Source organism: Solanum dulcamara, chromosome 12 (assembly GCF_947179165.1).
Source record: "Solanum dulcamara chromosome 12, daSolDulc1.2, whole genome shotgun sequence".
Classification (NCBI taxonomy): Eukaryota; Viridiplantae; Streptophyta; class Magnoliopsida; order Solanales; family Solanaceae; genus Solanum; species Solanum dulcamara.
In genome coordinates this window covers 699,238-722,226 of record NC_077248.1, presented here as the reverse complement: position 1 = coordinate 722,226, position 22,989 = coordinate 699,238, and the positions used below count along the sequence as shown (strand labels likewise).

Sequence of the window (22,989 nt, the reverse complement as noted above, 5' to 3'; positions counted from 1 at the left end):
TATTCAACCCGGACCCCGGCATCTAAAAAATTTGTGGGCTAACACACACGAATAAACTGGCAAAATCTCCAAATTCCTGTTGCGTCGCCAATAAAATTCCCCTAAACCCCTCTACAGCGCTGCCCGGGATGCTGGAGTCATTCCCCAGGTCGTTAAGGACGCTAGTATGGAAGAATCCAAGAAAATTCAACCCGGACCCCCGGCACATAAAAAATTTGTGGGCTAACACACACGAAAAACTAGCAAAGTTGCCTAATATTTGTTGCGTCGCCAATAAAATGCTTCTAAACCTCTATAAAGCACCGCTGCGGCTACTGGAGTCGTTCACTAGGTCGTTACAGACGTTATTATTGAAGAATCCAAGAAAATTCAACTCGAATCCTCGGCACCCAAAAATTTTGTGGGCTATCACACACGAAAAACTGGCAAAATAGCCTAATTCCTGTTGCGTCGCTAATAAAATTCCCCTAAACCCCTCTAAAGCACCGTCGTAGATACTGGAGTCGTTCTCCAAGTCGTTAAGGACGCTACTATGGAAGAATACAAAAAAATTCAACCCGGACCCTCGGCACCTAAAAAATTTGTGGGGAAACACACATGAAAAATTGGCGAAATCGCTTAATTCCTATTGCGCCGCCAATAAAATGCTCATAAATCCCTCTAAAGCACCGCCAGGGATACTGGAGTTGTTCCCCAGGTCGTTAAGGATGCTACTATTGAAGAATCCAAGAAAATTCAATCTGAACCCCCCAGCATCTAAAAAATCTGTGGGCTAACACACATGAAAAACTGGCAAAGTCGCCTAATTCCTGTTGCGTCACCAATAAAATTCCCCTAAACCTCTCTAAAGCACCGACGGGGATACTAGAGTCGTTCCCTAGGTCGGTACGGACGCTATTATGAAAGAATCCTAGAAAATTCAATCGGACCCCCGGCACCTAAAAATTTTGTGGGCTAACTTACACGAAAAACTGACAAAATCGCCTAATTTCTGTTACGCCATCAATAAAATGCACCTAAATCCTCTAAAGCGCCATCGGGGATACTAAAGTCATTCACTACTCGTTAAGGACGTTACTATGGAATAATCCAATAAAATTCAGCCCGGACCACCGGCACCAAAATATTTTATGGGCTAACATACACAAAAAACTGACAAAATTGCCTAATTCCTATTGCATCGCCGATAAAATTCCCTAAACCCCTCTAAAGCATCATCGGGGATACTGAAGTCGTTACCCAGGTCGTTATTGATGCTACTATGAAAGAATCCAAAAGAATTTAACCCGAACTCTCGGCACCTACGAAATTTATAGGCTAACACACACGAAAAACTAGCAAAATCGCCTAATTCCTATTGCATCGCTAATAAAATGCTTCTAAACCTCTCTAAAGCACCATAGGGGCTACTGCAGCCGTTTCCCAGGTCGTTACGGATGCTACTATGAAGAATTCAAGAAAATTTGACCTGGACACCCAGCACCTAAAAATTCTGTGGGCTAACACACACGAAAATCTGGCAAAATCACCTAATTCTTGTGGCGTCGCTAATAAAATACTCCTAAAACTCTCTAAAGCATCGTCGGGGCTACTGGAGTCGTTCCGCAGGTTGTTAAGGACGCTACTATGGAAGAATCCAAAAAAATTCTATCCGGACCCCTGACACCTAAAATATCCGTGGACTAACACATACGAAATACTGGCAAAGTCGATTAATTCCTGTTGCGTCGCCAATAAAATTCCCCTAAAGCTCTCTAAAGCACCGCCGGTGATACTAGAGTCGTTTCCCAGATCGTTACAGACGCTACTATGAAAGATTCTAAGAAAATTCGACCCGTACCCCCGGCACCTAAAAAATCCATGGGCTAACACACACGAAAAATTGGCAAAATTTCCTAATTTCTGTTGCGTCGCAAATAAAATTACCCTAAACCCCTCTAAAGCGCTGCTAGGGATACTGGAGTTGTTCCCCAAGTCGTTAAGGACGCTATTATTGAAAAATCCAAGAAAATTCAACCCAAACCCCCGACACCTAAAAAATCTGTGGGTTAACACACAAGAAAAACTTACAAAATCGTCTAATTTCTGTTGCATCGTCAATAAAATTCCCCTAAACCTCTCTAAAGCACCGTTGGGGATACAGGAGTCGTTCCCTAGGTCGTTACGGACGCTACTAAGGAAGAATCCAAGAAAATTCAACCCGAACTCTCGGAACTAAAAATTCTGTGGGCTTTTAAACACAAAAACTGACAAAATAGCCTAATTCATGTTGCATCGCACATAATTTTACCAGTTTTTCGTGTGTGTTAGCCCACAGAATTTTTAGGTGCCGGGGGTCCAGTTTGAATTTTCTTGGATTCTTCCATAGTAGCGTCTGCAACGACCTGGGGAACGACTCCAACAGCCCCGGCGGTGCTTTAGAGAGATTTAGGGGAATTTTATGTGCAACGCAACAGGAATTAGGCAATTTTGCCAGTTTTTCGTGTGTGTTAACCCATAGATTTTTTATGTGCCGGGGGTCCGGGCTGAATTTTCTTGGATTCTTCCATAGTGGTGTCCTTAATGACCTGGGGAACGACTCCAATATCCCCGATGGCGCTTTAGAGTGGTTTAAGAGCATTTTTTTGGCGGCGCAACAGAAATTAGGCGATTTTGCAAGTTTTTTGTGTGTGTTAGCCCACAGATTTTTTAGGTGTCGTGGGTTCGGGATAAATTTTCTTGTATTCTTCCATCGTAGCGTCCGTAACGACCTGAGGAACGACTCCAATAGCCCCAGCGGTGCTTTAGAGATGTTTAGAAGCATTTTATTAGCGACGCAACAGGAATTAGGTGAATTTGTCAGTTTTTCGTGTATGTTAGCCCACACAACTTTTAGGTGCCGAGGGTCTGGATTAAATTTTCTTGGATTCTTCCATAGTAGCGTTCGTAACGATCTGGGGAACTACTCTAGTATCCCCGACGGTGCTTTAGAGAGGAATTAGGTGAATTTGTCAGTTTTTCGTGTGTGTTAACCCACAGATCTTTTAGGTGTCGGGGGTCCGGATTGAATTTTCTTGGATTCTTCAATAGTAGCATTCGTAACGGCCTGGGGAACGACTCTAATAGTCCCGGCGGTGCTTTAGAAAGGTTTAGGGAAATTTTATGTGCGACGCAACAGGAATTAGGCGATTTTGCCAGTTTTTCATATGTATTTGCCCACAGATTTTTTAAATACCGTGGGTCCGGGTCGAATTTTCTTGGTTTCTATCGTTTTAGTCAATCAAATCTGTCTTTTGTTTCATTTTTCTGCAGATCATTAAAACAATGAATAGGAAACTTCATTTATTTCCTTTAATGTATAATAGAGTATATGTTTTTGTGCACCGACAAATTAGAGAATTTTTGCAGGTTAAATTGACTTACAATAATAGATAACGTCTCATTAAACCTAAAAAGGTAGCTCGAAAAATAAATCCTTAGCATGCATTAACTATACGTAGTCGTTTTTCATTCAAATTTTATGGCAATAAATCACACCAAATTATGACGACATTAAATTAAGTTGAGAAAAGAATATAGAAAATGGAAAATAAAAGAAGCTTCAATGTTGCTTCTTGGATTAGTGAACCACATCAAAACTTGTCCACTTATGATGTGAAAGTCTTCAAACATTAAATAACATAGTAGCTTGTTAATATTATTTGTATTTTATTTTATTTTTGCTAAACATACTAATTGTCTTAATTATAAGAATATCTGCATAATCATTGTAACAATTTTTTATTTTTCTAAACTTTAAAATATCTTAATTTGTCAAAATGACTACTATTTAGAATAAATTTCTTTTTTCATATTGTAGGGGGCATAAGGAGTGTCAATTAACATTTTTTTATTAAAAAATTATACGATATAAATATGATTTATTTTATGTTATATATACTATTAAATCGCCTTAATATTTTAATTAAAAATTTCGATTCTGCTGCCAAATGATTTTAAGTTCCACATGGTGTGTTGGTGGTCCATATAGTTGTAGATCAGTAGAAGTTAGGCAACTGTCACCTACCTTTTCTATGATGTCTAATAACTATATGGTTAATCACTAGGTGAACTGTGACACCTACTTTTTTTAATTTCTGCTACTGTAGTTTTTTATTACTTTAAAGTCTTCCCCACATTACTTATTGACAGAGTCAAGTTAATATATACAATTTTTAAAATATAATTATAGTGTTTGGATCAGTTTATACATACATTGACTAATTTTATTATCTTACACTAACATAGATATGAAGTAACTCTATTCACAGTGACTTTGATAGATAAAAATAAATCTCCTGATATTTTTGTATAAACTGAAATTTGAACCTGAAAATTCACGATTTTCATGAATACAAGTTTAAATAGGAAACAATATTCTTAGTCCTGCCAAATTCTTGGATGAAATTGAGGATCTACTTTGTATTCACCCTCATCTTTAACTATCTTCCAATGTTTTTATAATAAATTTAGTCAATTTTTTGAACCATTTTAGGTACTTTTGGTTTCTTGGAAAAGTGGTCTTATTATATATATGAAATAGATATTAAAAAAAGAAGTGTTATTTGTCTTTCATTGTCGCTTGAGGAAAAATCAAGATTGGTATTACCAAAGTTCATAAAATCTGAGTTTTTTAAGGGGAGTTTTCTTGCTAAACTTTTATTCCTTTTGTTTAGTGATCAAATCATCCAAGTTTTGTTCCCCTCTTATTTCTGGTGTACAATTCACTGTAGTTGGATACCAAAACATTTAAGAAGCAACTTCTTTATTGTTGGTTGTTTTCATCTGTTATTTTTGTGGTTTTGTGAGTTTCAACATTTAAAGCTTGTCTTGTGTGGTATATCTATCTATGCCCCCCTTTGTTTTGGCTACAACCCCATTTGAAAACTCAGCCAAAATTTTCACAATCTAAGCACTTTTCTTTTTACCCTTTTCACTATATATATAAACTAGTTTCTTGAATTATCTTAGCTTAGTTTAAAAAAACAATCTTTTTTCTTTGAATGCAATGCTGTTTTTCTTGATTTCTTGTTTTTCTTTCATCTTACTGATTTCTAAGTCACTTCTCAAGCCAATGGGAGCTTTCTCAAATCAGTGGTTTAGTGAAGAACTTGTAAAGTTCTTAGCTTTATGGTTTAGTAAAGGTAGAAATGCTATTAGTTTCTTGAATTTGCCACTTATGAAAAATCTTGTTAAGTCAAAACTAGAGAATGTTGTGGAGAAAGAAGAGGAAATTTCTTTATTGGATTTGCCTGATTTGACATTGGAATGTATTTTTGAGAGGCTTCCACCAAATGGTCTTTGTAAAATGGCTGCAGTTTGTAGTTCTTTGAGAGAAAAATGCACAAGTGATCATTTGTGGGAGAAACATATGAAGGGAAAATGGGGTGATTTGATTGGTTCTGCTGCTACTAAAGAATGGCAATGCTACATTGCTTCAAGAAATAAAGCTTCCCTTTTGGAGAATTCAAGAAAAAAAAGAAATCTTTTTGGGAATTTTTTAAAGATTAGGAAACTTTTATGGAACAGATCAAAAGGAAATGAAGATAACAGCAAGGTTGGAAATTCATCAACAATGAGCTCAATTATGGATTGGTACCTTTCCCTTGAGACTGGCAAGTTTTGGTTCCCGGCTCAGGTTTTTAATCGCGAGGTAACGACAGACGAGTTTAACTTTTATACACTGACAGTATACGGAATCTCCATAATGCGAGAGTAAATTTACTTGTAGCAGATAACTTGCATTTGGTTGTTACCTGTCTTTTTTTGTTGTTGTTGATAAAACAGGATTCTTTAAGCAGCTCTTGAACTAAATGTTGATAGATTATGCTTTTTCTTTTGAAGGTACAGAATGGATATGTTGGTTTTATGTTATCTTGCTATGATGCTGAAGTTAGCTATGATTGTAGCACAAATGCTTTCAGTGCAAGGTAATATTTACACGTACAGCCGGACAGATTTACTGTTTACTTTTCCTAGCCCGTATGCACGGAGTTATACACTGTATGTTATACATCAGCCGAATATAGCTAGATGTGTTCAAGATTTTTTTTCTTCTCTTTTTGCCCTTTTGCCTAAATGTGAATGAACAAATTTTGCAGGTATCCATCATACGGGAGGCGAATAATAGAGGAAGATATAGAATGGAATAGACTAAGAGCACCAACAGTTGATACTCCTCCTTATGTTCTTGATGTGTCAGATTGCTTAAATGATCTAAAACCTGATGATCACATTGAGATTCAGTGGAGAAAAAGCAAAGAATTCCCATATGGTGTGTGCTTTTGTCCAAAAGCAAAGAGACTTCCTTGATTCCATGACTTTGGTGTTCATTTTATTAGCATTGAATATACTCGAAAAATCCTGATCTTTGTTCTGCAGGTTGGTGGTATGGAGTTGTTGGACACTTGGAATCTTGTAGTGGCAGCAAGTTGAATTGCCATTGTCATGCCAGTGGTAAGTTATATAACTTTGAAATATACTTGTCGAGTCCCAAAAGGGAAGGCGAAAAATTCAAATGTAGGGGTAAAAGTAAGGTGTAGTTTTTGGTCTTCCATGATATATAGCTCTAATACAACTTGCTTTGAACTATAAAAGAGAGATTGCATCTCTGGTTCATTCTTTTTTTTTTTGTCATACTATGCATGATTAGAGTAAAACAGGTAAGCGTGAATACTCGAAAATCGTGTTTGATTCTTAGTTGCTTATCAAAACATTAAGTAACATGTCATGCATTCATGTTGTATTGTTTGTGAAGACATTATGGATTTTTATTTCACCACTTAAGTACTGTTGAAGTGTGTTATCTCATCTAAAAGCTTAAAATCGTTAGAGAAATCACACTTTTATTTACTTAATTATGTCTTCAACAAGTACGTACATTGAATGGAAATTTCATGATTACTATCCTCACGACTAGTTATAATCGCAGAGACAGTGCTATTGGAGTTCAAACAGTATACCCCGGGCTCGAGGTGGAGGCAAACAGTGATAAACAGAAAGGATCACAGAGAAGTTGGCAATGAAGCAGATGGCTTCTATGGAGGAATCAGAAAGCTTTATAGTGAAAAAGAGATATCATTGTGGAATAGACTCTGGCCTAACAGCACTTTGGAATAGCACACAAACAAAAAACATTTAAGCTGTTCTCAGTGTAAATAGAAAGCAACTTATCGATAGAGCACAACTAGGTTTTAGAATTTTTGCTCTGGTGTGTTCAGATGCATGTACATATAAGATTGAAAGAGGCTGATAGAGCCTTGGAATGGAGAAACTCTTGGTAAAACTGCTTCCCCTTTTGGTAGACTTTACGGGTTGTTAAATTCGGATTAATCAGGCTAGTGAGTTCTGGACACCGGATGCATAAAGCACAAAAAAAAGGGCTTGTAAGAATATGTTTTCTATGCATAATAAAAACTTTAGTTGTTAATTAAGATGAAAATAAAGCTTCTTTATTATATCTGTTTTCCACTTTATTTAAGGGTATATATAGAGATACTTTTGTCCTTTTATTTTCTTCTTCATTTCCAACTTGTCAAAGATGAAACTTCAATATGGTATCAATATTTGTGTTGTGATAACTGTTTTTAAGTATTTTAGTGACTTTCATGTGATTCTTCAAGGATGAGGAGTTGTCTAGAGCAAAAGATTCTATAAATCTGACACATCTGACCCAAAATCCGATTCTAACCCATGACTCAATCCTTGATCCTGACTTGAGACCAGACATTGAACTGATACAGGACTGAACCTTGAATCGACATAGAACCAAATCTATGACCCAAACCCCAATCTGAAACTCGATCAAGTTACAGGCTGGTGTCGGATCTCAACTGGGGGTTGGGTCTCTAGTCAGGTGAAGGTCATGTCCCAGTTGGTTTGAGGTCAAGTCAAGGGTCAATGTCAGGTTGGGAGTTGGATCCAACGTTAGGTCGGGACATGGGTCCAAGGTCATAGTATTTGCCTAGATTATACCTAATTGCCAATATTTTCTCCTAATTGACGCCAAGAAATAAGTAAATAAGAAAATACTTATTTTTTAGAAAAACATTTTCAGTGGAAAACATTTTCCTTCCTACGAAACACACCCTAAATATATCAAATTATCAATAAAATTTAACATTTCTTGATCAGGCAGCACTATTTTCATGAAATTAACAAAGAATGACCCAATCAACATTGCACGTCTTCAACTAGACTCCATGTCCCATTGAAGCCCATATCATAATATACATACAACATGTAGAAACAGGCTATTTTCTCAACTAATAGCTCACAACTCTTACATTCACAAAGGAAACCATGAGATTTTGCTTTACAGAGAAGAACAAAATAGCCAGTATTCTTCATCAAGAATCCGGTCAAGCATCCGAGAGCTAACATTCTTCATTGTCTCTTGTATAAACAGGTACTTCCCATTTCTTCGTATTCTTTTTAGGATCATCGCTGAGGCTGAGATCAGTATCATCCTCTTTCATTGTTTTGATAAATGTTTTTGCTCCCATCAAAATAAGCCTCTCTACCATGAAGAGCTCGTAATTGTTTTCAATCAATGGATCCAAAATGCTGCTATAATTCGAGGAATAGGCCAGTTTGTACCTGCAAATAGTAGGTATAAGAACAAATATTATAGCAGGCAATAGTTATGGTCTTCCAGAAGATGATCAAATGAATTTTTTCCTATTACGGCCAACAGTAATCGTTTATCCAGGAACTTGCTCTTGTCTGGTCCTTACAAGTAAAGCAGATGTTTCCTTTTTAAGTAAAGGTATAGGCGTGCTAGAGATTTATAAGCAGATATAAAATACTGAACTGAACACGGGCTTAAATGGAGCAACATGAGAAGTGACGATTCTTATAGCCGAATCCTACTTGCTTGGGACTGAAGCATTGTTGTTAAGTAAAGGTATACAGGCCAGGTCAAGTATGCTAATCTGAGACAAATTCCCTAAATCAGATGACACAGCAGAACCAGCCTATGACCCAATTGTTTTTACCAGCCATACTCTACCCTGCCCTCTATCAAGAAAGCCAGATCCAAATGGTCTGGATGCTCTATTTCTCAAACGAGACAAGGGAATAAAGTAGATCCAGGTACAAAAGTGATTGGATTTTCTCCAACCCATTTTCCAATCCACCCCACACTCTCATATCTCCCTTATGACATCGAGATCCAAGTCTGCCTCTTCTTCTCCTCAACTTCAATTTAATCAGGCTATTGCTGAAGATGTAATCGAAAAGATCTAGTTAATTGATACAAAGTTTTTCACATAGAAATCTGACAGTCTCTCAGAAACATTATATTAAACTTTGAAGTCCTTACATACTTGCCACCTACATGTTTACAAAGAAAAGACAGTGGACATTGTAGGTACTAGTGTACCAAAGCTAATTAGTTTTAGGAAGACCATAAGGAAATAAGTGTTATAAAGCTTCAAGCAACCAAAAGAAACAGTGCATATTACTCTTGTATAGCATGCAAAGATCAAGTGGAGGACAGGAAAATTCAAAAAGAGTTGAAAGATCACTAACCTCACAGCCAGAGGAGAAAAGTAACCTGATGTCCTCTCATTAGAAGCAATAAAAAGGGTTCGCCCAGGTGGGACCCATTTTGCTATTCTGCATAGAATAAACTCTGCACGTGTATCCCTGTCCAAATGAGGGTGCAAACTTCGTTCAACCCCAAACCTGTCCTTCCTTGTCTTCAGAACATCACCTCTTCGAACATGCATAGCATCATAATCACCAAGCAGCTTCTTGATCTATAGAAAATGATAGAATCCATCAAAACATATTACGGCGGTAAACTTTTTTTTGATAATGGTAACTATTAAGGCGGTAAACTTTCACAGCCACTCATGCAACAAAGGAAAACTTACAAGCATATTATATAAGGAAGCTAATAGAGAAAAAAACTATAATATGCATTTGTTGTTCTAAAACCAAAAAAGGTTCAAGATATGATGTTTGATCATCAATCCGGTGGACCCAACATATAGAGAAAACAAGTCAAAGATGTGACAGCAATCTAGTTCTACTTCTATGAGAAAACAGTGCTAAAGGATTTCATTTTCACACATAGATGATAGAGCCAAAGTAAATTTAAGTAGTTAAAGGGCATGCAGTTAACTAACTTCTTCTGCTGCATATCGTAGTTTTTCGGCAGCCATTGAAGGAAGAAATGAATATGGCAGAAGAATGGAGCTGTGATTTTTTCTATCCTTGCATTCTGCAAACCTGAATGATTACCATGATGAATATAAACAGTAAATCTATTAGAACTCTAAAGTAGGTCTAATACTAAAAGTCAGAAAAATATAAGCAAATCATCCCCTACTACAAGCTCCATTTTCTCCTAGCAAATGAAAGTTTGCACATGAAAGAGTACCTAACGTCAAACGGGTTTATAAAGGATACAAACCAAATTAAATAACAAACCAATCCGACTTTTAAGCAGCCGTGAACTAATCCTGGCATAGTATATTTTCTTCTGTTTTCCCGGACAGATTAAATACAGGTTTTGCAATCAGGAAAAACGATGGAATTAAATTCATTGACGGAATGGGATGGATGGTTCCAAATGCTAGGAGGATACTATCCTTCCACTAGAAAAGAAAAATAGAAAAAAGAAAAGATAAGCTCGTGCATCGGCCATCACAGTGTCTTATCACTTGAAGTGGGGCAACTTGAGAGAGAGAGAGGATGTTTACCAAGAAAGCGGGCTTGCAGTTCGATTGATAAGCAAAATGTTTGAGTACAAACTTTTTTCTTTGAGATCAGTCTTGCTAACTCCTTCAACGTGGGCAACCCCTCTAGAACCTAACTTCATGCTTGTTGCCAGGACATGATGCCACATTTCAGAATTGTCTAAAATTACAGGTACAGTGTCAGAGATGAGGTCCAGATCATACAAAGAATCCGTAGCACAAGAACTATCTGCCCACCTGACAATTAGATGGACACATAGGAAGTCAGTTAGTTAATATTGTTAAGCAATTTATTTTACCAGGTAATCCAGAAACAGATAAAAGTAGCATTCAAATGCTTGTCGAAGGCATATCACATCAGCAGACAGAGTCTAGTTCTTTGTAGCTTAGGCACAACTGAAACAATAATATTTAAACTCTAATTACTGAATAGGGCCATGCACGACTATGATTTATCACATGTATATTCTGCAGTTTTATTAAATTCATCAACGTATAATTTTAGATAATTTATAAGACATTTTATCAATTTTCTCATGCGTACATTTTACACAGAGTTGGATGCAACAATTTAATGAACTCCACCTTGCCTCAGAAATGGATGCAACCTAATCAATGAACTGCAACATGCCACTAATACAGAAAATTCACCTTTCCTCAGAAGCTGAACTGCTGGACCCATGAAGAATCCCTTTCTTGTTGTGGATCGGATTGATACACATCCTCGAAGGCATAACAAATGTTCTGCAACAGGCAGTAGCCTATTATTAGATAAGGAGAACTTCAAATATATCTTTCAGAAGAAAAAATGCTCGGACTGTTAAAACACATCTTAAAATGCATTGTTTTCTAGCCATAACCAAATGTCTGGCTTGTGTCTGTAAGCAACACAAACATGGAATAGTGCAAAGAGATATGTGGTTATCCAAATCAACTGTAATATAATACTAATTGCTGCATGCATGTCAAGTCTTATGCGGTTATGCCCATAAGCTTAGCACAGACGATCCTAGGATGGCCATCTATGAATGGATCAAATTTTCTTTCATCAACATAAACACAAGAAGAATAGTAGCTAACAAAGAGTCTGTCCACGCCTTGGTGGCTAGAGTTACCCAGTACATGCATTGGTGGGAAGTAGCAAGTGCCCCAGGGAATTAGTCGAGGTGCGCAAGCTGCTCAGGACACCACAGTTGTCAAGAAAGAAGAATAGTATAGTTCCTAACGTATTAGCTGCTGCTGTTGTGAAATTTAATCCAAAGATCAAAATCACTCATTGAAACAGCTGACTAATCCAAAAGATGCAGACTTCGTTCTAGCAAAACATTCTGAAGTTTTAGCATCCCTCTAACAGAGGAACTAAACTGACCCTTATTATAGAGAAGTTCACAAGAACTGAATCTCTCGAAAACAAACCACATAGCAAATTGCAACAATCATCAAACTGTATTATTGTAAATTGCCTCAATCAACAAATGCTATTAGCACACTCCCAGGTCAAAAAAGCAGCAATTCTTTTAAAATGCTTCAATCATCAGATGCTTGATTCATGTGATGTGATGTTCAAACTATAAGTAAAGCCAAGCTAAAGGAAAAATATAACCAAAAACTTGTCTTTTTTTTTAGCAATCAAGAGAAAAACATTCCCAGCAAGTAAAACCCACCTCAACATAGAAAAGATTCAAACTTTTCAACTTATATTGCAACAAAACAACAACAACAACTTCACTTCAGTCTCAAACAATTTGGGGTCGGCTATATGAATCCCACTTCTTTCATTGAAGCTCATTTCATATCATCCTCATACTAGATAAAATAAAACTGAAATTTCAAGAAACCCATAAATTTTACCTCTGAAGAATCATAGCTTCTTCAAGAGCACACCTAAGGCTTGATTCTTGATGACCCAAACCCGCACAAGTATCACAATGTTTTCCTGGGCAATCAATTCTATTTCCCCAATAAAGATACTTATGAGGCCCATTATGTTGTCTACGATTCTTAGAAAAGACTGATTTTTTTGAGGTAATGGAAGTAGAAAAAGAGAACCCATTTGGGGAAAACAATGGTGAAGCTATGTATAACAAAGTTATGGCTGCAACAGAAACTGTGAGTATGAGAGTTGGAGATCTTGCTTTTGTTTTCCCCTTGTGGGTTTTTTGGATCGCCATGTTTTTTCTGATTCTTGAATTACAGAGTAGAAGCAAGGAAATAAGAAGATCTGGATGAACACTCACTTTGGTACCTTCAAGTTTTTAAATGTTTCAATTTAGTACTTAATGTTTCTGCTTTAGTTCAAATTAGTCCCTTGTAACAACTTTTTGGATGGATGGTTGTTAGATAACATTTTCATAATGTATGGTATTGTTTTGATGAATATAATGTTTGAGTTGAATGTATTGTTTCTCACACAAAATCGATCATATGACAAAACGGCAATTCCGTTGTTACATAGTAATGAATTTGACAATATCATACAATTAAAAAAATAATTTTTAAAGTAACAATATGATCTAATATAATAGGTAACAATCATTCAAACAACACCAAAAAATGTGGTGCGACATATGAGGTTGTTTTTTCCTTAATTAAAGGTCTCGATTTTGAGTTTTGGATATGAAAATATCATTGTTCGGGAGTTCTTTCCTCGAATAGACTCTACATGATATGTACTCAAATTAATTAAGCTTTAATGTGGATACCGAACATCAAACAACCGAAACTATAGGCAAACGAGTTGTAAAAAGGAAAATGGGATCATACAACTTTGGCCATTTAAATCATTTCACTGAGTATTAATTAAAGGGAAACAATCAATATCCGTTTAAACCAGCTCATTAGTGGCCCTCCTAATTACTATGGAAAATAATAATTCATAATCATAACATCTATGGGTAAATTATGCTGGTAGGGCATTTGCCTAATTCTTAAAACTCCCAACTGCTAGACAACATGTTTTTCATTTAAAACTAACAAAAGATTAAAGATCAAAAGCATTTGGTTCTTCGATAAAATTCAATCTGCATCAGTGTTTACATCAAATCAATAAATATAAGATATTTATCTTTTATACATATATTTATCTCCAAATCATGGTCAAATGATATGTATTTGTAATAGATAGGATTAACTTCATTGATATAGTGTAAACATCTATTGCATGTTCATGGCCTTCCTTTACCAAAAAAATTGCACATTTATTTGCATCCTTCCCGATACGTGTGATAAGATATGTGTGATAGTGATGTTATTCACTTTGAGCAAATATCGACGATCTTCAATAATGATCCCAAGAGAATGACAATGTATCCTCCTCTTCGATAAGTTTGACAACAAATAAACAGTCTGTCTCAATTTGTTACAAATAGCAATGGAAGTAGATAGATTTGGAACATTATAGTAGGCAAAGTGTGTATAGATATCAATGAAGAACAATAAGTGAGGCCATAAAGTCACCATATATCAATGAAGAACAATAAGTGAGGCCATAAAGTCACCATACTCCAAATCCAAACCCACTTAACAAACAAAATTGTGACAATAGATCGACACTGCTCATGCAAAACTCTACGTACAATATGTTAAGGATGTAAGCAGAATTATGACAATAGACCGACACTGCTCGTGCAAAATTTTGCGTACGATATATTAAGGATCTAAGGTTACAGACACAATAAAGAGAATTTATTATGCTACGCAAAATGTTAAACAGGTTACACCAAGAAGCCATAAGAACTCATCTCAGCTTTCATCTGTCTTTTCTGACCAACTACTTACATTTTTTTTTTCCTGATTATCCTCATCTGTACAATCCTCTTAAAGTGGAATGTGATCCAACATTTGAAGAATACAAGAATTACATGACAAAATAAGATAGACACCAAATATGCTGCTGCTAATGCCATGTATTTTCAGATAGGATCTGTAGCTTCGTTATAAACTAGCTGTTTCCGCCTTCAACGGATCATTTGATCAAGCAACAAGACTTTGATTCTTCGAGTGATGAATAGTCTGAAAGCTAGATGAAGTATTGGGAAGTCCATTAAGATAGGTTATACTCTTTAAGCTTTTTGAAATGTGCGCGAAGAAACTCCATGTAGAAGCCGGACAAATCCCAAGAAACTGAGCTTCCCATCAGAGTGTCTAATCCAGTCCTGCAGAACTACATGAACAGGGACAGAAGGACTAAGCCCGAGCTCCTGTTTAAATAAACCAGATAGGAAAATTAGTAAGCTTGAAGCTGAGAATCACAAAAACTAGTCAACCAAGAAGTTCAAGAAATGATTTTAGGCAAGTTTAGTCGTTGTGGCACCACCATACTTGGCAAATCATACTTCTAACTTATTTCTGAAAAGCTCAAGCTTTGTAATAGAACATTTACTTAAGAAGTCGAAAACAATTCATAGCTTTGACACCAAAAGGTAAATTTTGTACCACTATGTACATGTCGACTTGTTCTTTCTTAATTGAAGATGTCATAAGCAAATAACAATAATGCATGTAGGAAGTTATTACTCTACCCTTTATGAATTAAGTCTTATTAATGAACATAAAATTCAGATACTTGCCCATCATATTTATAGTACTACTATTAGCATCACGATGAGAGAAGGGGGGAGGAAGGAGAGTGTACCGAGGCAAGTTCCTCTATCATAATAGGTCTGTTCCCCTCCTTTTCAAAGAACTCATAGCCACGACGAGCATGTTGCTCCCAGCTTTCCATTCCCTCAAGCTGATGTACACTTATCGAAGCAGCACAGAATTCTTCAAAATCCAATTTTCTATATTGAAGAGAACTCACCTGCACAGGACATGAAAAAGTCAATCAATAAAATTTGTCATCGCTTCAATATGTCTACACTAGAATTGTAAGCATGAAGTTCACCATTCAACAAGATAGAATCTAAGGAGCTTCTTGAGCTTACCGTATTGACAAAGTCAAAAACCCTTGAATCCTTCATTGCATCAGTGGAGTTCTTCATCACAGCCTGCCAAATCATTTAACTCAATTAGAAACAGTATACTGAGAAACAAAATGCACAATCTCTTTAGTTTCTTTTTATTTTTCTGGAAAAAATGATGATTGAGGATAGAGAGCTTACCATTTTGAAATTTGGTAGAGCTACAAGTCCACTTTTGCTTGACCCTAATAGTGTAAACTGATCACGAAGATAAGCTAATTGTGGTATAGTCAATGTCTTAGCAAGAGCCTGTTACAGTAGCAGCAAGCGATAAATCATACAGCTAACAAATCTAGGGGCTAACATCTTCTTTAGAAGTCAAAATAATTTCATTCGCCATATTGCTCCAAGATTATGCGACTATATGGCACTACTTACAGAGGTGCTAATATTAGAATTTTTTGGCTAAATTATATGACTGCTGAACTTAGAAGTAAGTTCCACAAGAACAGATATACATACCCTTAAAGCAGTTTTTCTAAGAGAAGAAGAATATACATAAGCTTTTACAAGCTTATATACTATCATATCCAAAGGAATCTTCACATCATGATGACCAGCCAACCAAGGATGACCTGCACAAGAAATGAAACAGGTTAAGAAATCTATAATGCTGCCAAAGTCTGATACTGCAGATAAGAAACATAAATATGAAACAACATAGGTAATATGGTTAAATCAGGAAGTCATTAGGTGGATTCATATATGGTGATGACGAGTTCTGCTCGAGATACCACTCACAAGGATGTTAAGGAACTTGAAACTGGTATATCCTTACTCCAAAATTGTAAGGTCTACTTACTGAGAGCCTGAGCTGCAGTTAGCCTTTTGCGATAATCCTTATTCAGCAATCTTTTTACAAAGTCTACTGCATCAGAAGACAAAGAGGGCCAAGGGGCTTCGTCAAAGTTTGGATCAGTTTTCAGGATGGCCCTAAATATACCGGACTCTGTACGCGCCCAGAAAGGTCTGCTTCCACAAAGAAGAATATAGGCAATTACACCAATACTCCACATGTCGGCTTCTGTTCCATAAGATCTATGCAAAACCTCAGGTGCAACATAGTATGCACTTCCAACAATATCATTAAGCCTTTCATCTGCAAATATTTCCGTTGGTCAAACTATGGCATGCTACAAGCACAGAATAAGAAATGATAAATGTTGTATGCATTAACTTTTACCTGGTTTTACGTAATCAGAAAGACCAAAGTCAATGGCCTTTAAAGGAGAGTTCTCATCCTTAGAAACAAAAAGGAAGTTCTGAATAGAACACAAGAACAAGTGTCAATATAATGAGCTAGGAAACCAAAGAAATAAAGGAGCATACGAAAGAGTGAGGGAGGAAAGAAATGACACTACATTTGTTTCACATATATGGTGGGATTAGAAGAAACCCTGGAAATTTCCGTTAGATACAGTAAGAAAACATGCAGAGCATAACTAATTTCTTCAGTGGTCTGTCCGATAGACAAACCTCCCAAAGCATTTTGATTTGGTTGAGCTGATTTTACTCTCTCAATACTTTACAGGGGCTTATACAAAATTATAATTGGGTTATCAGCACCCCTGCTCTCACACGCCTGGATCCGGACATTCTTTTATCCGGAATTCCACTATCCGGTCCGGTGCGTGACATCTATAGACCGGGAGTATTTCCACCCCCGAAATTGCCCGGTTTCTTGGGAGGCCACATCAGGTCCGGCTCCGATACCATGTCAAATTAGGTTTTGGGCCTAACTCACACCCCAAATGCTATAAGGAGGCTCATGACCCCTTTCACCGATGTGGGAGTTTCTTACTTCATCAAATACTCACTTCATCTAGTGTAAACTCGTTGCACATGATTAATATATCAGTTATTAAGTTGATAGTCATATAACTACTATGATGATGATGTTTTGATTGTTTTATTTTAATACTAGAGGTTATTAATCATGCTGTTGTGCTTGCATTCATGCACTTAATGTCAATCAACAAAATTTGTGCAAACTAGTAAACTTGACTCTATTCTTTAGGTTCATTCGAGAAAATTTATCAACAAATTCCTAAACAATTTTCCAAACACAGTCACTAGTCTTCTGATATGTTTCCATTCCAAGTATACAAAGAAGCCATACTAATATAAGAATCTTTTCCAATAAGATATCCGATTACAGTAGTGAAGCAATTCTACACAAGTTTTCGTATATTGCCATATTGGTTGTACCATGCATTTCTTAATGCTTCAACCAATTTGTAAGGATACACGTAAGAATAGTTACTGGAGCTAAAACAGAAACCACAATCCCCCCTCCCCCCCCCCCCTCTCCCTGAATATGGAAATTCAACTATTTAATAAAAAAAATCCTTAGAAATATTTTCCCCATTTAAGTTTCCCCCCCTCAAGAATCTTGAAAATAATGAATACGTGTTATCAACAGATATTAAAATTGCCGAGCTTTTTGGTAGTAGGACATCTTCTTGCTCATTTATTTGTAAATGTATAGTTCAACAATTACTTGCTAGGTGGCTTAGCCATTTAAGTGAGTAATCTGCTTCTAGAAACAGAAATTCTTAACATAAGTAGAGTGGTCATTGCAAACAAATATTTGAGTGTTATATGTAATAAGGAATTAAAAAAGAATCCATTACCTCAGGCTTTAGGTCACGATGAACAACTCCTTGAAGATGACAGTACGAGACCACGCTTAGAAGCTGCACCATGACGGCTTTGGCATCGTCTTCTGAGTATTTCCCACCCCTTCAAAAGAAACTCGAGTCAGGAGGTTCACATAGGAGAATAACGAACATGCTAAGCTGAAAATATTTTAAGTACCCACCTTGCAAGTATCCGGTCCAGCAATTCTCCTCCTTTACATAACCTGAAGAAGATCTCACAAAGATAAGTACCCACAAATGCAGAAAATATAAAAAACAAAATGATAAACTAAAATAGATTTCTCCTATGATAACATGACAAGCCAATGCAAACATTTGGAAGGACGTAGACCAAAATAAAACAAATTCTTTTATGTCAGAATGCTGAAGAATTACTATTGACAATTTAGCCTGAAAAATCAAGTAAAGAGCATTAAGATTGACTATTTCAACTTACTCCATGACTATATAAACATTTTCCTCGTCCTCATAGGCATCATAGAATTGAACCAGATTCCTATGTCCTGTTAAAGCACGCAATATTTTGACTTCTCTCCTTACATCCTCAATTGCAATTGCTGTAGTCATCTGCAAAAGATTCCTCAGTCTCATTAAACGAAAGAAATAATACAATCAGGTGATACTGCTCTCAGAATGCAAATAACAGGATAAAATCAAGTAAATACAGTTGACAAGAAATGATTAAAGTGATTTGAAACCGCATCAAGCTGTAAGTCAACCTTCCCTTTTTTGATAGGTACCAAACCACATGACACAAAATACAATATCAAATGTTCAGGACTGTCCACATAAAATCCAAAGTAAGTTTCACTTTGGCCAAGGTCAATTTCTCATAAACCTGATGCTGAAACTTCCAATAAATCTATCTAGCCCACTTGCCATCTGTTAGATTCGGTTAGAATCTCACATCGTGTGGGGAATGGACAGATGGTCTACTCATATGGACTTGAAAAATCCTCCCCACAGAAGCTAACTTTTCGGATTGAGTTAGGCGCATCTCTGTTTGGGGCTTTGGGCTCCCGATCCATGCCCCAATTGGGCCTGAGCGTGAAGGGGGATGTTAGAGTCGGTTAGAGTCCCACATCGGCGGGTGGTCTGCTTATATAGACTTGGGGGCCTTCCATCCCTCATGAGCTAACTTTGGGATTGAGTTAGCCCAAGCGTCATATCTTCACACCATCCTTATCAACTATTTCTGGAACCAAAACTTGTTGGAAAAATGAGAACATCCACTATATTTCTGCAGAAAGACTGCAGTCATCACCTCATTCTAAGTCACCAAAACACTTTGCACCTCAAAGTACTACAGAATAAAAGGACATCTCAACCAGGTGAAACTACAATCATCACCAATGACAAATGAAGAATTCAACAAGATTCAGCATCCAAACCACATATAAAAACAAAACCGTTACCTTTTTTAACAGCTCATATAGAATTAAAATTCATCTTAAGACATACTAATTGGGAAACAACGGGAAAATTTTAGTAGCTTAGTTGGTTGGCTATCTGATTCCACACCTTCCCCTACCACCAAGTTTTAAAAAATAGAAAATTTGGGAAACAACATAAAAGGCAAACCTTTGATTTTGGGATAACTTTTACAGCTACATCATGCCCCTTCAAACTTCCTTTTTTCCCCTTAGCTGCAGAAGTATAACCAAAATGTCCTCTTCCCACTTCTTCTCCAAGCTCATAGTGGCTATCAAAATTCTTTGAGTATCCAAAAATCTTATCCAATCCAATATCACATTCACTCCCTTCTGGAATTGTAGCTTCATTAGGTTTAATTGAGCCATGCCTTCTAGCAAGTAATGCCCTAATATGCTTAGCTGGTGATGGTGGTACACGTTTGAGAAATCTCAAAGGTGTTGAAGTCACACTAGAATTAGCAGGGGAGTTCTTGAATCCACTAGGCAGAGGACTTGGACTGTAAAAAGGAAATTTTGGTGTTTTCCCAGTGTGGGAATTCAATTCTTGGTCATTATCAATGGGAATTATGGGATTTTCAGAAAGGTTTTGTGGGGATTGAATGGGTTTTCCATGACAAAGTCCCATGGAATCAAGAGCCCAATTTTCAGCACAGAAAATCAAATAATCAAAAGAAAAGAACAGTAAAGTTAAGAACTTTTTTACCAAGAGGAAAACACAGAGAATTAGACCATTACAAAGGGAAAGAGAAACAAGAGTAAATTCTCAAGAAACAGAATTACAAGAAAAAGAGGAACTCCCAGAAACCCAAACAGCTGAAGAAGAAAGAAAGTTACAATCTTGGAACTGCAAAAGAAGAAAAGATGGGATTTTTAAGCTTGAAACAGCAGAACCAAGAAGGGATCAACAAAGAATTAAGCTAAGGTATTTATGGTCCAAGACAATTTCTGGGAAAAAGAGCAAATCCCAAGAAAAAGGAATTAGACTTTGTGATCAAATGATCAATGCCAGATACGCAACAACAACAACTATCAAGAATCAAAGATTTTACTAACAGGTTTCAGCTGAAGAAATGTAAAGAAATATAGGGAGGTAGTGGGAAGTATGGAATCTAAGTAAAGCAAGGAAAAAATATAATATATATTTTTTTTTACCAAAGAGTGAACATGAATGATAAGAAGAGCAAAAAGTGAGAAAAAAAGATGCTTAAGCAATAGCAGGAAGAAAAGAAAGGTGAAGAGGGGGAAAAAGAAAGAAGCTAAACCTCCTTTACTTATCTGATTTCCCAACTTTTTCTTTATATTGTTTTTTCCTTTATTTTTCTTATAACATTGTAAATGTTTTTTTAATAACATAATACATGGACATTCAAACTTGGGTTCAACTGATAAGTTAATATTTTTGATTTTGAATATGTATATTTAGACACTTTAATTTATATTTATTGAATAAGCTAAACAATTCAACTTACATAATAATTATTTAGACCTATAAGTATCAGGTGTTTACAAAATACAGTAGAGACAAATTGGAGTGCTCAATTGTCAGTTAATTCATCTCTATTGTATAAGTTTTACGATCCAACTTATGAAATACTTATCTAGAGATAATAAGTATCGGATGTCCATCAGACACAATAGAAATAAGTTAGAGTGTTTAGTTGTCAATTAGTTGAAATCAAGTTAGAGTGTTCACTTGTCGAACGAGATCAAATTTGAGTGTATGTTTATGTATTGTGTTTTTAATTTATTTTTTCATTTGCTTTGAATGAAAATATTATTAATTGTTAATAATTTAAGTGGGGTTTGGGGGTTTGGATCCTTCCAGCCTGTCATTAGAGAGAGAGGGAGTAAGAGAGAGAAGCATTTGTGTTTTCTTATGTATGTGAACATTTGTGAACAACTATGCTAACCAATATTGTCTGTAAAGTTTTGAGGTTTGACTGCTATTATTTGGCTTTTGATTTTGATCTAACTTTGAAAAATTGTTGTATTTATTGCATTATCTTATTTCTCTTTTCACAAACAATAGAACTGCATAATTCTTGACTTCTTAAAAGAGAAAAAATAAAATAATTTGTAGCATGAACATTTGCTCTAAAATTACCACTTTGTGAACTTTTTATTTGTCAATAGAAATCCCAACATTTTTCTCATAATATATTATATTATAACAGTAATGTTCGAACTAATTTGTGCGTATTTAGCTACACTACGAGGTATTTTCTAAGAGTATAGATATCGAGTAATTCAATTCTGCCATTAAGGCTTAGACATATGATTAGTTTGTTAGTTTCTTGAATCTTTGATGAAGATTTGAACCCGTCTCCAAATTTTGCATCTACCTTAATTATTGACTACTAGACCATACTATTCGATGCTAAAAATTTCAACTCTTTTTTAGCAATTAGGGGTATGATTGCGGCTCAATTGGTGAAAGTCGATTCCTTGAGAGTAGATGTAAAGGAGCCTGAGGTTACGGGTTCGATTCCTACGAAGCCCTGCAGGATGAAGGAAGGAATGAACTAGCTGACCCTAGCATAGATAATATCTGAATATGTGGCCCCAGAGAGGGGGTCGTCACTGCTCAATTGGTGAAAGGCAATCCCCTAAGAGTGGATGTAAAGGAGTCTGAGGTTCCGGGTTCGATTCCTACGAAGCCCTGCAGGATGAAGGAAGGGATGAACTGACTGACCCTAGCATAGATAATATCTGAATATGTGGCCCCAGAGAGGGGGTCGTCACTGCTCAATTGGTGAAAGGCAATCCCCTAAGAGTGGATGTAAAGGAGCCTGAGGTCTCGGGTTCGATTCCCACGAAGCCCTGTAGGGTGAAGAAAGGAATGAACTGACTGACTCTGGCATAGACAATACCTGAATATGTGAGCCCAGAGAGGGGATCGTCGCATATTATTTTGTGAATGAAATAGCATTTTATCTTCTATTAAAGTTGATGTTTCATAATTACTATTTTATAAGGTTCTGTGACCTTTTCTTTTTATTACATGTTATGACTTCTATAATGCAATTGTGTCTCAAGGAATTAAACATTAAACTAGAGAAAAATAGAAATTTGCTTACAAGAAGTTGTCATTTTAATTACAAGCTATTACTATTTGCTAATATTAGAATTATTTTGTTCCTATATTTGGTGAATATGAAACAAAACATATTATTAAATGAATATGAGACTAAGTCTCAACTAACAAAATTGA

General features: G+C 36.2%; 3 protein-coding genes across 4 annotated transcripts; 1 reads left to right on the top strand and 2 right to left on the bottom strand.

The window, feature by feature from the left end:
• The first annotated feature begins 4,593 nt into the window (after positions 1 to 4,593).
• LOC129877606 (F-box protein At2g26850-like) lies at positions 4,594 to 7,475 on the top strand. 2 transcript variants are annotated; one of them, XM_055953131.1, is made up of 5 exons: positions 4,594 to 5,671; positions 5,869 to 5,948; positions 6,120 to 6,292; positions 6,400 to 6,474; positions 6,950 to 7,475. In XM_055953131.1, exons 1-5 carry the CDS (start codon positions 5,027 to 5,029, stop codon positions 7,135 to 7,137), a joined length of 1,161 nt encoding a protein of 386 aa, XP_055809106.1. In that variant the 5' UTR covers positions 4,594 to 5,026; the 3' UTR covers positions 7,138 to 7,475. The 2 variants fall into 2 exon arrangements, with proteins under 2 accessions (XP_055809106.1, XP_055809105.1); XM_055953130.1 differs by having other exon boundaries at positions 4,595 to 5,671; positions 5,863 to 5,948.
• Positions 7,476 to 8,111: 636 nt separating this feature from the next.
• On the bottom strand, positions 8,112 to 12,914 carry LOC129877540 (uncharacterized). The gene is made up of 6 exons (XM_055953058.1): positions 12,576 to 12,914; positions 11,376 to 11,468; positions 10,728 to 10,961; positions 10,152 to 10,254; positions 9,550 to 9,779; positions 8,112 to 8,616 (listed from the first exon to the last, which is right to left on the bottom strand). The coding sequence occupies exons 1-6, from the start codon at positions 12,893 to 12,895 to the stop codon at positions 8,394 to 8,396; spliced, it is 1,203 nt and encodes a 400-aa protein (XP_055809033.1). The 5' UTR covers positions 12,896 to 12,914; the 3' UTR covers positions 8,112 to 8,393.
• A 1,472-nt stretch (positions 12,915 to 14,386) lies between these two features.
• Positions 14,387 to 21,037, bottom strand: LOC129876050 (CDPK-related kinase 1-like). Its single transcript, XM_055951341.1, has 11 exons — positions 19,927 to 21,037; positions 18,782 to 18,912; positions 18,507 to 18,548; positions 18,319 to 18,427; positions 16,869 to 16,947; positions 16,488 to 16,784; positions 16,148 to 16,260; positions 15,827 to 15,934; positions 15,650 to 15,712; positions 15,358 to 15,525; positions 14,387 to 14,923 (listed from the first exon to the last, which is right to left on the bottom strand). Exons 1-11 carry the CDS (start codon positions 20,401 to 20,403, stop codon positions 14,786 to 14,788), a joined length of 1,725 nt encoding a protein of 574 aa, XP_055807316.1. The 5' UTR covers positions 20,404 to 21,037; the 3' UTR covers positions 14,387 to 14,785.
• Between the last annotated feature and the right edge of the window lie 1,952 nt (positions 21,038 to 22,989).

Excerpts from the sequence above, each read along its gene's own strand:
- LOC129877606 (XM_055953130.1), top strand. The coding sequence starts at position 5,027 with ATGCTGTTTTTCTTGATTTCTTGTTTTTCTTTCATCTTACTGATTTCT. Across the intron at positions 6,293-6,399 it reads AAGCAAAGAATTCCCATATG|GTTGGTGGTATGGAGTTGTT; the intron begins GTGTGTGCTTTT and ends TTTGTTCTGCAG. Across the intron at positions 6,475-6,949 it reads TTGCCATTGTCATGCCAGTG|AGACAGTGCTATTGGAGTTC; the intron begins GTAAGTTATATA and ends TTATAATCGCAG.
- LOC129877540 (XM_055953058.1), bottom strand. The coding sequence starts at position 12,895 with ATGGCGATCCAAAAAACCCACAAGGGGAAAACAAAAGCAAGATCTCCA. Across the intron at positions 11,469-12,575 it reads GAAGCTATGATTCTTCAGAG|AACATTTGTTATGCCTTCGA; the intron begins GTAAAATTTATG and ends TGCCTGTTGCAG. Across the intron at positions 10,962-11,375 it reads AGTTCAGCTTCTGAGGAAAG|GTGGGCAGATAGTTCTTGTG; the intron begins GTGAATTTTCTG and ends TCTAATTGTCAG.
- LOC129876050 (XM_055951341.1), bottom strand. The coding sequence starts at position 20,403 with ATGGGACTTTGTCATGGAAAACCCATTCAATCCCCACAAAACCTTTCT. Across the intron at positions 16,785-16,868 it reads TTCTGATTACGTAAAACCAG|ATGAAAGGCTTAATGATATT; the intron begins GTAAAAGTTAAT and ends AAATATTTGCAG. Across the intron at positions 16,261-16,487 it reads AACTGCAGCTCAGGCTCTCA|GTCATCCTTGGTTGGCTGGT; the intron begins GTAAGTAGACCT and ends TTTCTTGTGCAG.